The sequence below is a fragment of the Sorex fumeus genome, unplaced genomic scaffold, assembly GCF_029834395.1.
Source record: "Sorex fumeus unplaced genomic scaffold, SorFum_2.1 ptg000015l, whole genome shotgun sequence".
NCBI classification, from domain to species: Eukaryota; Metazoa; Chordata; class Mammalia; order Eulipotyphla; family Soricidae; genus Sorex; species Sorex fumeus.
This window is the reverse complement of record NW_026606072.1, coordinates 26,105,931-26,122,593: the sequence shown is the minus strand read 5'-3', so window position 1 is coordinate 26,122,593 and position 16,663 is coordinate 26,105,931. Positions and strand designations below refer to the sequence as shown.

Sequence of the window (16,663 nt, the reverse complement as noted above, 5' to 3'; positions counted from 1 at the left end):
AGGTTGGCTGCCGTGGCTGGTCCCTCTGGGCGCCCCAAGTGAAAGCAGCCTGGCGCGGAGTCCGGTGGCATGGTTATGGAGGTCACTTGTTATGCTCCTGTCCAGGAGAAGCAGCCGTTGTGATCCATTTTTCACTTTTTTGAGTTTGATAGAAGACAGTCAATATCCTGAAGGATATCAGAGGTTTTTTTCAACGCCATTGACACATTCTTTTCATTTTCTTCCAGCAAGATTTCTGAAGATTCTGGTGTATAATCATAAAAAGTTGGCTTATTTTTCTTGTTAGAAATCTGGTTTAGGACAGCACTATTCTCCAGTAACACTAAGTTGCTTAGTTAAGGAGCTTTTATCCACACATATATTTATCATTACATAAGTATGCTTCATTTCAGAAAACCTCGCTTTTATATTAAAGTATGTTTTCCATTGGGAAGAAGACCTCTTGTATTTAGAACAGAACCGGGACTTCAGAACTTCCCATTCTTAGAAACTCAAAGAAACAGTATAGAGTGGAAAAGAAAAGTATATATGTGTCTGGGTGGAGATCTAGTGATAGGAAATAAAGCGCAAGACCTAAAAGTCTGGGGCAAGGGAGATAGTACAGGGTTAGAGCAGATGCCTTGCATGTGACTGACGGGGTTCATAGCTGGATGTAGTCCATAAGGCCCCTGAGCACTGCTTGAGAGGCTCCTATCCAAAAAAGGCAGAGGTGGTAGAAATATGTCTTTGTATATTTTTTAAATCAAATCTTACTAATTAATCATCTGTTTACAATAATCTGTTTTTGTTTCTGTTTTAGGGCCACACCTGGCATTGCTCGGGGCTTACTCCTGATTCAGTGTTCAGGGATTACTCTTGGCAGGCACAGGAGACCATATGGGGTGCCAGGGAGCAAACCCGGGTTGGCATGTGCAAGGCAAATACCCTACCTATTGTTCTATAGCTTCAGCCCTAATCATTTGTTTTTCAATTGAGAAAAGATCTAATAGGGGGCTGGGGAGACAGTTAAAAGGGCTGGAGCCAATATGCCTGGTAACAGAGACTCTAGAGATCTCCAGCACCACTGCCAGGGTGCTGCCTCCCTCAAAAAAAAAAGGGATCTAGCAGGGGTCTGGAGATGGTAACAAAAGTGCCTCTCTTCCAAGTCTACGGCTGTGAGCTGATCCCTGGTGCTGCCCACATGTGGCCAGTGTGGTTCTAGAAGTCTATTTGGGATCTCTGGCACTGTGATGAATACAATGTGGAGTGCTCTCATGCCAGGTGTGTGGGAGTGTGCCACCAGTGAGCATGTGTAAGCACAACTAAAGAGCAAGACTCCCAGTAAGCACTGCGACTAAGTATGCAAGCACACAGCCAAATGCAGGAACCCCCAGAAAGCACCACAATCCCTTGTGTGATCCCTGGTCATTGCAACAAGAGGAAAAGAGGTAAGGGAAGAGGAATTTAAAAAAAAAAAAATTTGTATATAAAAATGAGAGGCTGAGAGGTAGTACAGTAGGTAAGGCGCTTGCCTTGCACATGGCCAACGCAGGTTCAATTCCCAGCATTCCATATGGTCCCCAGATCATCTACAGGAGTGACTCCAGCGCAGAGCCAGGAGTCACCCCTGAGCACTGGCAGATATAACCCCAAAACAAAATGAGCTAGGGGTTACACCAAAATGAAAAAGAAATCTGTCCTCTGCTGCTTAGCTACTTCACAGTTTGAATAGGATTACAGAAAAACCGTAAGATAAAAGAACATGGGGCAAATGACTGGGAATGTTAAGTTTCCGTAAGAAAGTCTGATTCTTTCAGACTTTCAGGAGGCCTCTGACCTCAGTCTCCCACATACACACTGAGCCCACGTCTGTACATGGAAGAATTCCATCTGAAAGGGACTACTTGTGTGACCCCTTTACACATCATGCAATTGAGAAAATATCTCAATTGGTAGAAAAATGGGTAGGAAAAGCTGAAAACAGTTGGTCATAAACTTTTGCCACTGGCACAGCAACATAAAGTCATGAGGGAACTCACACTCCCATTTTCTCCCTATAAAAGAAAGGTTTGGACCTAGTATCTAATTTTTCAACATTAAGACTTGCTCCTGAGAAATATATCCCTAATCAAATCAGTACAGAAGGATTTGATTTACAAAATAAAATTCAAGGGTCAAAGTTGTAGCTGATCAATAAAACACTTGCCTTGCAAGTGTGCAATAATTAAAAAATAATAAAAGCACTAGCCTTGTAAGTGTGTAAAAAAAGAAAAATCACCAAACTCAGATACAGGCTGCTAAAAGGAGACTGTTACAAAGCTGAGGGGATGGGAAAAATAGAGCTTCAGAGTCTAAACTATCAACTATAAAATAAATAAGGGTCTATCGTATAGCACACTGACTCTAGTTGATAATATTGCATTATATGAATGAGGTTTACTGGGAAAGTGGAACTCAGATGTTGTCACTTAGGGGATTGGGGGTCTGTGAGCAGGCTGGGGAGATGACTTCATTGCATGTAGGAGTCCCAGGTTTGACCCTGGTACCAGGTCCTGAGCATTGTCACTTGTGGCCCCCTCAGAAAAAGAGGGAGTCCACACCTGGCATGTATGTTTGTGTAAGTGAATTAATGAGACAGAAGAATCCTTTCACACTGTCTATGCATTTGGGTTACTTAAGTATCCTTTTGTGTGTGTTTTGTGGAGGGGGGTTTTGGCCACACCAGGCTGTGTTCAGGGATCACTCCTGGTGGTGCTTGGGGAGCCATATGGGGTACCAGGGATCAAACTACACTGGCCACATGCAAGGTGAGGACATAACCCCCTGTACTCTCTCTCCTGCCTTACTTTAAATACAATTTTGTTTTGCCAATTATAGCTAAATATAGCTGAAGTTAAAAAAGATGACAAATAAACAACCTCCCCCCGGTCCCCACCCAGTTTTTTTAGTTCTCAAGAATTGTCCCAATACCATTGCTCTTCTTCTGTGAACATCTTTAAGTCCCAAGATAATGCGCTAGATCCAGAAAACTTGACAAAATCATGCAAACCCAGAGACTCAAACCTTTCTGTTCACTTCGAGAACTCTTGGGAGACAGCTCTGGCCACCAAGGGTATGCATATCTGAAAACCCACCAAGCACTTGAAGGACATCACTCTGCAGAAGCAGTGTGCACCCTTTCAGCATTACAGTGGTGGCGCTGGTAGGTGTGCCCAGGCCAAACAATGGGGTTAGACATTGGGTCGTTGGCCCAAAAGAGTACCGAATTTTTACCGCACACGCTTAAAAATGCAGAAAGTAATGGTGGACTTAAGGGTTTGGATGTAGATGATCACTGATATATCCAGGTGAACAAAGCAACCAAGATATGTGTCGCAGAATTTATAGGGCCCACGGACAGATTAACCCCTACATGAGTTCTCCCCGCCACACTGAGATGATTCTGATGGAAAAAGAGAAGATTTTTCCTAAACGTGAAAAGGAAGTTGTATAGAAGAAAAAGATATCACAGAAGAAACTGAAGAAGCAAAAACATAAGGCCTGGGAATAAACTTATAAACTAAATATAAAATATAAGAAATAACCTCCCCCAAAGATATTATACAATTTTGTTAATTACATCACAACAAAGCTGAAATTTTTATTTGGGGGCTGGAGGTGGGGGGCACAGAACAACACTCTGCAGGGTACAGGGCTGTTCCTTGTGGAGCTGAGGGTGGATACACATGAAGCCAGAATCTGGCCTGCATACAAAGTATGCTTGGCATCTGTTTGGCCTACTGTAAGGCTGAACGCTCTCCCCCACAGAATATACCTGGGGAACTCAGGGCTGGCTCTGTACTCAAGAATCACTGCTGACAGGCTTGGGGGACCATATGTGATGCTGAATTGAACCTGGGTTGGCTGCGTGCAAGGCAAGCACCTTACCAGCTGTACTATCGCTTCAGGCCCAAAGGGCTGAACTTAAAAAAAAAAAAGTTTGTGTGTGGGGAAAGCCAGATAAGTCTCAGACATAATTTGGAACAACATTTTTCAGTCAGGGTCCAAATGGCCCTCTGTGGGCCCCCAAAACATTCCAAGGGGGGGACAGTTAAAAACTACAAACTGGGGGGCCATGTCACAAGTCTAAGGGGTCAACTGGTAGAACAGGGGAGCACAAGAAGGAAACAATGTTGGAAAAGGTGACACAGAGGAAAAGTTTAAGAAATACTGCTTTAGAATGTAATTATATATGTGAAAAATCTCCTAGGACACCTTAACTATATCCTTTGCCCAATTTAACCTTAATAAAAAGTATGAAAGTTCACGATGTACTTTCTGCAGACAAGGTACACCTTAAATTACAATCTTTCTTTTCTTTTTTTTTTTTTTGCTTTTTGGGTCACACCTAACGATGCACAGGGGTTACTCCTGGCTCTGCACTGAGGAGTTACTCCTGGCGGTGCTCAGGGGACCATATGGGATGCTGGGAATCGAACCCGGGTCAGTCGCATGCAAGGGCAAACGCCCTACCCACTGTGCTATCTCTCCAGCCCCTTAAATTACAATCTTAAATATTATATGATAAAACTTCTTAATATATATATGGATTAATAAAACACAGTCATGAATTAAACCTCAAGTGTAAAGGGAATTATTATGCAGGATAATATATTTTGTTTAAAGGATACAGTTAAATTTCTTTATCTTTTCAAGTTCAGAAGCTACAGACCTGTATATATTTAAAAAAAAAAAGTAAGTACTATTTCAATTTAACAGACTTATTTTTTTTTCATAAAGATAAGAATTTTATTTGGGGGGGGGTTTTGGACCACATCTGGCAGTGCTGGGGCGGGGGGGGGGGGGCAGAGGGCTATTTCTGGTTCCGTCTGGAGGTTGTTCCCAGTTATCAGGACAGAGGAATCACATTACAAGAATTACCCATTTTGAGGGCTACGGATATGTGATAGAAAATTTATAAATTATACATTCCTATATATAGGTGCAATCCTGGGCTCAATCCCTGGTACAAAAAGTAAACTCTGAGCATAGGGCCAGGAATATGCTCTGAGCACAGCCAAGTATGCACGCCCCCCCCCCCCCCAAAAATGCAAAAAGATGGGGAAAGAAAAGGGAAGGGTCTAATATTTGCTTTGGTTTTTGTTTTAGGGCCACATCTAGCTGTGCTCAGAGATTACTCTTGGCTCTGCACCCAAGGTTCACTTCTAATGAAGTTCAAGGATTCATATGGGGGAGCTGGGGATTGAACCCAGTTGGCCACACACAGGCAAGTACCCTCCCCACTGTACTATTGCTCCAGGTCCTTCAAAAGAGTGTAGTTTAAAAACAGGTTAAGCCCACTTGTTAAATTCTAAACCACAGTAAGCACTTCACTAGGCTAATAATTAAGAGTACATTGTTACATATATCAAGAAAAACAAAAAGTGATAAAACTTTGTGAGGGGGAGGGCAGGGAGAGGACTGTGGGGCTTCTTTTGTGTTTTTTGGTTTTTTTTGGCTTTCTGGGTCACACCTGGCGATCCTTAAGAGTTATTCCTGGCTCTGGACTCAGGAATTACTCCTGGCATTGTTTCAGGGATCATATGGGATTCTAGAGATCAAATGCATGTCAAGTGCACTAGCTGCTGTACTATCGCTCCAGCCCCAGAAAGTGATAAAGGTCTGAATGAGAAAAAAAAAAATCTAAGTACAAAATATAAAAACACAACTGGTTTTGTTTTCTAAACTTTCTATTCCATATAGTGTATTACTTAAGTTAAGTTACCAGAGTTTGAAGAATTGATCTCTACAAATCAACTTTTTTTGGTGTATTTTGCTTCTATATAAGTAACAAGCTACTTCACAATTTTTAAATCCATGATTTAAAAGTAATACTACAATCACCCCATGTCTGTGTATTTCCTATCATAGCATTACCATATTCCAATCTAAGAATCATAGGACCTTTGTCTCCCATTAGAATGTAAGCCTGTGTTATCATCTTTGTATCTCCAGGGTCTTGCCCTGTGCAAATAACTCTAAGAAAAAAGGAAAAAAAAAGAATAGTTCTTTTGATATAAAGTTTTCATGGCTTTCTGACCTTTAGATAAAACTTGCAATAAGTTACGTACCTGATTAAAGACAATTTTAAAGCTAAAGCTGTCAAAAACATTGTATGACAGATAGTAGTGGGGTCAAGGTACATGATTTGCACACAGTCAGTTCTAATGGAACCTGGAACCACTTAGGCCCCCAGAGCACCACCAGGGTGACCCAGGAAATGCCTGGCACTGCAGACCCTGAGCAGCACCGTATCTTCAGGTACTAGCACTGAACCACTGGTCCAGAGAATCACTGGGAAGAGTTTCTATGTCTCTTGAGCATAGTTTGGGAGGTTCCACCCCTTAACTCCCTTATGTAATTGGACAAAGAAATGGCCCACTGGACTGACTGCACGCTTTATATGTGGAAGGCACAGGTTTGATCCCCAGCACTACACATCCCCCTAGCAACCTCTGAGCTCAGAGCTGGGGGGTAGAGGTGGGATAGTCCCTGAGCAACACTGGGTCATCCCCAAAAAAACAAAAACAAAACATTATATATATTTAACCTAGATCATCTTCTTGGGAAAATGTTTCCTGCTTGAGATTGTAGTTGTTGAGTATTAGTTTGCATTTCTGTATGGAATAAGATTAAAAGAAGTATAAATACCAGTTTTCTTCATGAACAGGTGAAGGATGTGCAGACACAGCTCTCTGACTAGTCTGGGCCAACCTTCTACACCATGTTATTACTGTTGCCACATATCTGAATACATTGAGAAATACTCGTTGAAAGAACATATATGGTATCCATGGGAGTATTTAAAACAGAAAAGATAATGAAATGGTAAAGAATAAAATGGCATTTATTAGGTAATTTTATTCTTGAGCAGTTTTTGAATCTCATTAGAAAGAGAAAAGGCATATATTCATCAAGAATAAGAATTACCTACATGATTAATAAAGTAATGTAATATTTAAGAATAAGAGTCAAATTTCATTTGAAGTTTAAATTCACATGTCTAAATTCTTTGTTTTTAAAGAAAAATTAAGTTCACTAAATTTTATCATGAAACTCTATATAGATGACCACATGAGCATTTGCTTTCTAAATTTTAGACAACTAAATTTTTTATTAGTGCAAAAATAACATTAAAAGTTGCTTTCCAGTACCTTTCATGTGGCCCAGGGTGTTCAATCTGAATTAACTGATCGTGTCCATCAGGAAAAGTTAACTTACACCAACCTAAACTGAGACCTTGATTTACCTTAAGAAGTAAAGTGAAAGTTACATTTTATTATTCTAAATAAAATGTAAATTAAACCAAACAGAGTAAAACAAATCCTAATTTACTCATTAAAGAAATAAATATATTTCACTAACAGTTATTTTTTAGATGGATTTGGATGGTATTAAATTACCACTCTTCTATAGGTTGCAACTGTAGCACTGTCCTTCCTTTGTTCATTAATTTGCTCCAGCGGCCACAAGTAACGTCTCCATTATGAGACTTGTTACTATTTTTTCTAATATAACGAATATGCCATGGGGAGCTTGCCAGGCTCTGTCATGTGGGCAGGACACTCTCGGTAGCTTGCCGGGCTCTCCGAGAGGGATGGAGGAATTAAACCTGGGTTGGCTGCGTGCAAGGCAAACGCCCACCCGCAGTGCTATCGCTCCAGCCTGTTCTATAGGTTAAAAACAAAAAATATCAGTCCCTCTCTGAGTTACTTTTGTCACAGTCTTCTGATTTTTGCTACGAAATCCAGTGACATTATTAGTAAAATATGACAGATTTTACATTTCAAAATATAAAATAAGATAGCACTGCATTGTAGCACTGTCCTCCTGTTGCTCATTGATTTGCTCGAGTGGACACCAGTAACACCTCCATTGTGACTTGCTGTTACTGTTTTTGGCCTAAAGAATATGTCACAGGTAGCTTGCCAGGCTTTGCCGTACGGGCAGAATGCTCTCGGCAGCTTGCCGGGCTCTCCAAGAGGGGCGGAGGAGAATCAAACCTGGGTCGGCCGAGAATCAAACCTGGGTCGGCCTCGTGCAAGGCAAATGCCCTATCTGCTATGATATAGCTCCAGCCCATAAAATAAGACAAAACAATAAAAATAAAGTATTACACTCTTTCAACAAATAAAAAGTAAGCTTTAGCTTTAAACTTACCTGTTTTTCTTTAGTAAAAGAGCCAAAGTTCCAATTTAGGGTTAGAGTAGTGCCATCTAAAAACATAGCATGTACTTTGTCATCAGAGTATGCAAGAATTCTTCCCACACTAGGAATGAGTGACTCTTTCAAAAGCAAAGGCAATACAATGCTGTCACTTATCCCAGGTGCCTACAAACAAATAAAAATATCAGTAAATTTATTCATTCATTAAACTTAAGTTGTAGGGAGTCAGGGAGAGAGCTCAAAATCCTGTAGCAGAAGGCTGAAACTAAGAGACCCTGATCCCGGAGGAAAAAAAAAAAAAAAGAAAAAACAGGTTCCAAAAAGAGCCAAGTTCACCCGCAAGTTCCAGATGGAGTAGGCGCCGCATCTCGCCTCCCCCAGATGGAACCCCGGTGACCAGAAGCCTCTACAAACACAGCTCGAGTATGCGGGAACGAGGACTTTTTCTCAAATCTGCCGAACTACACCTCCCAGGTAACCTCTGATTCCGGAAGTCATGCCCACAGCCCGCCCCCCAGCGCCATCTTTGAAGCCTTAAGCATAAGAGAAAGAACACATGGAGAGTGCGGGATCCCGGAGGAAAAAAAAAAAAAAAGAAAAAACAGGTTCCAAAAAGAGCCAAGTTCACCCGCAAGTTCCAGATGGGGTAGGCGCCGCATCTCGCCTCCCCCAGATGGAACCCCGGTGACCAGAAGCCTCTACAAACACAGCTCGAGTATGCGGGAACGAGGACTTTTTCTCAAATCTGCCGAACTACACCTCCCAGGTAACCTCTGATTCCGGAAGTCATGCCCACAGCCCGCCCCCCAGCGCCATCTTTGAAACCTTAAGCATAAGAGAAAGAACACATGGAGAGTGCGGGATCCCGGAGGAAAAAAAAAAAAAAAGAAAAAACAGGTTCCAAAAAGAGCCAAGTTCACCCGCAAGTTCCAGATGGAGTAGGCGCCGCATCTCGCCTCCCCCAGATGGAACCCCGGTGACCAGAAGCCTCTACAAACACAGCTCGAGTATGCGGGAACGAGGACTTTTTCTCAAATCTGCCGAACTACACCTCCCAGGTAACCTCTGATTCCGGAAGTCATGCCCACAGCCCGCCCCCCAGCGCCATCTTTGAAGCCTTAAGCATAAGAGAAAGAACACATGGAGAGTGCGGGATCCCGGAGGAAAAAAAAAAAAAAAAAAAAGAAAAAACAGGTTCCAAAAAGAGCCAAGTTCACCCGCAAGTTCCAGATGGGGTAGGCGCCGCATCTCGCCTCCCCCAGATGGAACCCCGGTGACCAGAAGCCTCTACAAACACAGCTCGAGTATGCGGGAACGAGGACTTTTTCTCAAATCTGCCGAACTACACCTCCCAGGTAACCTCTGATTCCGGAAGTCATGCCCACAGCCCGCCCCCCAGCGCCATCTTTGAAGCCTTAAGCATAAGAGAAAGAACACATGGAGAGTGCGGGATCCCGGAGGAAAAAAAAAAAAAAAAAAAGAAAAAACAGGTTCCAAAAAGAGCCAAGTTCACCCGCAAGTTCCAGATGGGGTAGGCGCCGCATCTCGCCTCCCCCAGATGGAACCCCGGTGACCAGAAGCCTCTACAAACACAGCTCGAGTATGCGGGAACGAGGACTTTTTCTCAAAACCGCGCGGCCGCTTATGCGGCCGCGCGACATCTCTCTATATACAAAGTGATCAATGAGAAGTAAACCACCCAATCTTTCTCCCTGAAAGTCAGAGTTAAGTTTGGAGCACGGCCACAGCCCCAGAAACACAAGGACTTAATGCAGAACCCAGCAGCTTAGAGCAGAAAAGTGAAAGGACTATGCGTTAATCCAGGCCATCAAGTCTGCCGGAGGGGAAAGGGTGTTGCCCCATTCGCCCTCTCTTCTCTGGAAAGAAGGATGGCGGCCGCATGGGAGCCTTGTGGACAGCAGGTATGAGCCGGGGGTGTGGGGGCGACTAAAACCTCATGGGAAGGGGGGCGTTCCGGTCTGTCCTTCACGCCCTACCGAGGCCACCAGTTGCCCCCCACGAGCGGCTCTCCAGCACGGCCACAGCCCCAGAAGCACAAGGGCTTAATGCAGAACCCAGCAGCTTGGAGCAGAAAAGTGAAAGGACTATGCGTTAATCCAGGCAATCATTTCTGCCCAGAGGGGAAAGGGTGTTGCTCCCTTCCGCCCTCCTCCCTCTGGAAAGAAAGATGGCGGCCACATGGGAGCCTTGTGGACAGCAGGTATGGGCCGGGGGTGTGGGGGCGACTAAAACCTCATGGGAAGGGGGGCGTTCCGGTCCGTCCTTCACGCCCTACCGAGGTCACCAGTCACCCCCCACGAGCGGCTCTCCAGCACAGCCACGGCCCCAGAAGCACAAGGACTTAATGCAGAACCCAGCAGCTTGGAGCAGAAAAGTGAACGGACTATGCATTGACCCAGGCCATCAAGTCTGCCGGAGGGGAAAGGGTGTTGCCCCATTCGCCCTCTCCTCTCTGGAAAGAAAGATGGCGGCCACATGGGAGCCTTGTGGACAGCAGGTATGAGCCGGGGGTGTGGGGGCGACTAAAACCTCATGGGCAGGGGGGCGTTCCGGTCCGTCCTTCACGCCCTACCGAGGTCACCAGTTGCCCCCCACGAGCGGCTCTCCAGCACGGCCACAGCCCCAGAATCACAAGGGCTTAATGCAGAACCCAGCAGCTTGGAGCAGAAAAGTGAAAGGACTATGCGTTAATCCAGGCAATCATTTCTGCCCAGAGGGGAAAGGGTGTTGGTCCCTTCCGCCCTCCTCCCTCTGGAAAGAAAGATGGCGGCCACATGGGAGCCTTGTGGACAGCAGGTATGAGCCGGGGGTGTGGGGGCGACTAAAACTTCATGGGAAGGGGGGCGTTCCGGTCCGTCCTTCACGCCCTACCGAGGTCACCAGTTGCCCCCCACGAGCGGCTCTCCAGCACAGCCACGGCCCCAGAAGCACAAGGACTTAATGCAGAACCCAGCAGCTTGGAGCAGAAAAGTGAACGGACTATGCATTGATCCAGGCCATCAAGTCTGCCGGAGGGGAAAGGGTGTTGCCCCATTCGCCCTCTCCTCTCTGGAAAGAAAGATGGCGGCCACATGGGAGCCTTGTGGACAGCAGGTATGAGCCGGGGGAGTGGGGGCGACTAAAACCTCATGGGTCGGGGGGCGTTCCGGTCCGTCCTTCATGCCCTACCGAGGTCACCAGTTGCCCCCCACGAGCGGCTCTCCAGCACGGCCATGGCCCCAGAAGCACAAGGACTTAATGCAGAACCCAGCAGCTTGGAGCAGAAAAGTGAATGGACTATGCGTTGATCCAGCCCATCAAGTCTGCCGGAGGGGAAAGGGTGTTGCCCCATTTGCCCTCTCCTCTCTGGAAAGAAAGATGGCGGCCACATGGGAGCCTTGTGGACAGCAGGTATGAGCCGGGAGTGTGGGGGCGACTAAAACCTCATGGGAAGGGGGGCGTTTCGCTCCGCCCTTCACGCCCTACCGAGGCCACCAGTTGCCCCCCACGAGCGGCTCTCCAGCACGGCCACGACTCCAGAACACAGAAACCAATTTCTTAACTATCTGACTTTCAGTAGAAATACTTCCAGGGTCAATAAGTAAAATAGCAGAAATCCAAAACCAACATTTAATTCTTGAACCCAGCTGGAGAAAGCAAATCACTTCACAATGCTTTTTCAGCATGTCTGATTTGGGGGGGGGGGGTAAACTCTAAATAATAGTGGTGAATCTTTTATTGAAACAATCTAATCAAAGCGGATAGAGTGTTAACTAGAATTCATCTGCCTCACAGGGACGGGGAGGGGTGGGGGGTGGGGTTTTATTGGGGTTCTTCATGGGAAAAGGTGGGTATTGGTAAAGGGAAATGTGTTTGATATTTGCATGACTGAGACATAAACCTGAAAGCTTTGTAACCTTTCCCACAGTGATTCAATAAATAAAAAAAAAAAAAAAAAAAAAAAAAGAAACTAAGAGACCCTAAGTTTGATCCCCCACACTGAGTAGTTCCCCGTGTAACTTCATCTAGATGTAATGCTAGTAGCCCCTAAACATCACCAGTTGTAGCTTTGGGAGCACCCCATTAGGCCTGAACAAGAAATTGCCACAGGGTACCAACAGCTCCCCACTGCCAGGCACACACCAAAGGGCACCAACAGCCCTCCACTGCTGAGCACACACTGTAGGGCACAAACGCCCCTCCACTGCCGGGCACACACTGAAGCCCTATAATGCTGGGTCCAGCACTGAACCAACCAGTGTATACGTCCAGGACAAGTATTGCCAGGAGTGGCCCCTGGTCTTCTGCTTGTACAACTTATCCTCCAAACAAAATTATTCATGTGACTTCAGGTTCTGATTCAGATGATGAATATTATAGAATTCTTAAATATGCTTTAACTTTTTCAGAAATGATGACCCAGAGGAGTATTAGAAACGAAAAAACCAACAGAGAAACTCACAATCAAATTAGTATTAGCTACAGAAAACAAAGTCTAAGAATCAATTCCTTCAGGGCAGCATTAAAATATTTACTCTTTCCCAAGTTTTGGTTGTGGTGATCACCAGGGGCCATACTCCTCTGCGGGGCTTACACATATGGTTTAGTGTGGATGAAATTTGCTTATGGGGTAGGGACCACTAGCAGCAAAGCTGCTAGGAGAACTAACACTCAATGTGTATGTGGTGGTATCAGGGACAGAACTCGCCAAATGCTTGCAAGGCATGTGTTCTAAGTCACGAAGCTATTCTCGTGGGCCCCTAAGGAATGCACCTTCAGTTATGAAAGCAGAGCAGAATATAGCACTATCTTTATATTGTGTTCTTATAACTTCAAATTAAAATAAACTCCCCCTAGCTTTCCTTTTCTATTTAGAAAAAAATTATATAGTTTATAACACAAAAGTCTGATTCTGCAGTTTACCTAGTAAGTGGATATCTTTCTGAATACCAATCATGTTGCAAATAATTTCTTATATGACTTAAATCAAAGTAGTATGAAGGCAGGGGTGAGCTAGTACAGGGTCTTGCAAGCACAACTTGCAGCAAGCACAACTCAGAGTCTGCCAAACACCATCAGGAGTGGATAGATCAGAACCAGGAATAAGTCCAAAAACCAAGAACAAAACAAAACAAAACAAAAACAAAACAAAACAAACAAGCAACTTGCTTTAGAAATAATTTCAACGTACCGTTTTCCAGCAGCATATGCGATAGTTATGGCTTAAAGAAAGCCTCATCTTGGCACAATGTCGAAGAATTCTGTGAGTAACAACAACAAAAATTTTGTACATTTTTTTTTTGTTTTTATTTTTTGTTTTTGCTTTTTGGGTCACACCTGGCGATGCACAGGGGTTACTCCTGGCTCTGCTCAGGAAATACCCCTGGCGGTGCTCAGGGGACCATATGGGATGCTGGGAATTGAAACTGGGTCTGCCGCGTGCAAGGCAAATGCCCTACCTGCTGTGCTATTGCTCCAGCCCCACTTGTACATTTTTAAATGACATCATTTTCCAATCCTAGCAAACCATTCTCCTTGCATGTGACATTTTAGGCAAGTAACTAATTTTAACTTAATGTATGTTCAGAACTCTTTGTCCATCCACAAGGCCAATATGTAAGAGAATTACTACAATTATTCCCCTTAGTGTTAATCTTACCTAGTTAAGGTTATCGCTCTATTTTTTAGCAATGAAATTATTCCAAACAGAATTTTCAGGTACTCTTTTTTAAAAATTTATAGAGTCACTGTACCTGAAAGGTTGGAATTAATGTAAGAGTGAATCAATTGTTACAAACTCTGCTCCTTCTCTCATTTGGAATTTGCTAAAATGTTTATGAAAATAATAATTTTGGAGGGAGAAAAAGATCAACTAGTTAAAGTATATGTCAGGTCACATTCTATGTAAAACCTAGTGTCCTGAGCAACACCAGGAGTGATTCCTGAGCACCAATGAGTATTTAGGGGCTTTTTTGGCCCCCAAACCAAAAAAAACCTTTTAATTTAATAACTCACTTTCATTCTTCTGGGAGCCTCAGATTAATTATTTAGGAGAATTAGAAAAATATATGAACCAAAGTATCAAATTATACATTATCTTTTATATACTCTCAGAAATGTTTACTACTCTATGGGTAATAAAGAAATGTAAAAGTTGTAGAGGCTGGGATATGGCTCAGAGGACTACAGCACATGACTTGCATACAGAAGCCCCAGGTCTATGACACATAGTCCCCTGAACACTGCCAAATATGACCAAAAAAAATAAAGATGAAGAATCTGAAAATTTTAAATCAAGAAATCCTTAAATGATTCCAATGAACATTAATGAGATCACATCCAGAGGAAAGGCACTTACTTCCTACCAGCATCTACTTGACATAAATGGGTGTTGTTCCATATTTAACTCTGAATTTCAAAGCACCTGACTCTCACGAGGTGGACCAGTTCGATCCCCAGCACCCCATACTGTGCCCTCACCCTAAGGCAGAAGTAAGCCCTGAGCCACTGTGACCCAAATAACAAAACAAAACAAGTATAAACTTCAAGGCAAGAGTACGTCTACAGAATTAGAAACTGAGCTCCCATTTGACCCGGCAATACCACTCCTGGGAATATATCCCAGAGAGGCAAAAAAGTATAGCCGAAGTGACATCTGCACTTGTTTGTTCATTGCAGCACACTTTACAATAATGGAAAAAAACTGAGTGCCCAAGAACAGATGACTGGTAAAAGAAACTTTGGTACATCTACACAATGGAGTACTACGTAGCTGTTAGAAAAGATGAAGTCATGAATTTTACATACAAGTGGTACCACATGGAAAGTATCATGCTAAGCGAAATGAGTCAGAAAGAGAGGGATAGACATAGAAAGATTGCATTCATCTGGGGGACATAAAGTAACAAAATAGGAGATTAATACCCAAGAATAGCCGAGATCAGTACCAGGAGGATTACTCCATGATTTAGAGGCCAGCCGGACACTCTAGGGGAAAGGGCAGCTCAGATAGAGAAGGAAGCACCAAATAAAGGGTGTTTGGAGGATCCTCCCAGGAGGGGAGATACATGTTGAAAGTAGACTATGGACTGAACATGATTGCCACTCAATGCCTCTTTTGCAGGCCACAACACCCAAAAGGAGAGAGAGAACAAAAGGGAATGCCATGCCACAGAGGCAGGGGTTGGGGGGATGGGTATGGGAGGGATACTGGGATCCATGGTGGTGGAAAATGAGCACTGGTGGAGGGATGGGTACTTGATCATTGTATAATCGAAACCCAAGCACAAAAATTTGTAAATCTACAACACCTCATGGTGTTTCACTAATAAAAATTTTAAAAAAAAAGCCACTAATAATTTTCCCTTGTTTCACTTGCAAACTTCTTAGATTGACAATCAACGAATAAAATTCACACTTTCTTGTTGAGGAAAAAAAAAAAAGAGTACTTCTACAGGGACTGGAATGATAGCACATCGGGTAAGGCATTTGCCTTGCATGCGGCTGACCTGGGTTCAACTCCCAGTATCCCATATGGTCCCCTGAGCACTGCCAGGAGTAATTCCTGAGTGCAAAGCCAGGAGTAACCCCTGTGCATTGCCGGGTGTGAAAAAGCAAAGAAAAAAAAAAAAGAGTACTTATACAGTGATCTAGTCATTACTCTATTTCATAAGCGATAAGACCAGAAAAATTGATAGATTACCACAGATATAAATGTACATTATACAACCAAGAATAACTTTGTAATTATGTAACTCACAGCAATTCAATTAAAATTTTTTTTTAATTTTTTCATTGCATTTACCAACTAAATAACTTTATCCTAACCACTGGAAAATATATGCAGAATCTAGACCCTAACTGGACTCTGCTCATGTGTAAAGCTTACTTAGTTGCCTGTTTGATGAGAGAACTAACAGAGAACAGACTTCCTGGTCTATCTGGAGGAAGGTTTTTCACTGAATACATTTTCTCTTCTTTCTGAAATTAAAAAAAAAATCTCATTAATAAGTTTTGGACATTGACTAGCTAATTTTTTGGAAATGTTATAAAGTGGCAAGGCAAGCAGTTGTTTTAACTTAATCTAAGGCCTATAAAAGGAATACAATTAAAAATATTTTTAGGAGCATTTGCAGTTTATCATTTCCCCAATTCATTCAAAAGTTATATTCTAATAGCCTTTTCTGTGTGCACTGGGACTGTAATACAAAGAAACATGTGTTCCTCATATAGCCCCAGCTCTAAGAACCTTTAACTTCCTGCCTAATTTAAATATTAGCTACACTTACAATTACTTGATTAGATTAGAACATTATTTTTCCTACTCATTATCCCTTTAATAACAAAAATCAACTGTATAGTTTAAAATAATTATTTAACTACACAAATATACCATTTTGCTATTTAAAATTTTGTTGTTGTTTTTTTGTTTTAGGGACACACCCAACAGTAATCAGGGCTTACTCCTGGCTCTGGTGCT

The 16,663-nt window shown here is 43.2% G+C and overlaps 1 protein-coding gene and 1 pseudogene across 1 annotated transcript in view; one reads left to right on the top strand and one right to left on the bottom strand.

Annotated features, from left to right (window-relative positions):
* The window catches only part of CUNH5orf34 (chromosome unknown C5orf34 homolog), a 29,985-nt gene continuing 13,322 nt past the window's right edge, over positions 1-16,663 (bottom strand). The window contains exons 7-13 of the mRNA XM_056112133.1: positions 16,073-16,164; positions 13,376-13,445; positions 8,179-8,349; positions 7,173-7,267; positions 6,670-6,765; positions 4,650-4,690; positions 1-322 (exon numbers count right to left, since the gene is read on the bottom strand). Of these exons, the coding sequence (XP_055968108.1) occupies positions 132-322; positions 4,650-4,690; positions 6,670-6,765; positions 7,173-7,267; positions 8,179-8,349; positions 13,376-13,445; positions 16,073-16,164 (756 nt within the window). The 3' untranslated portion in view covers positions 1-131. The remainder of the gene's footprint in view (positions 323-4,649; positions 4,691-6,669; positions 6,766-7,172; positions 7,268-8,178; positions 8,350-13,375; positions 13,446-16,072; positions 16,165-16,663) is intronic.
* Positions 2,998-3,529, top strand: LOC130021382 (60S ribosomal protein L17-like; annotated as a pseudogene).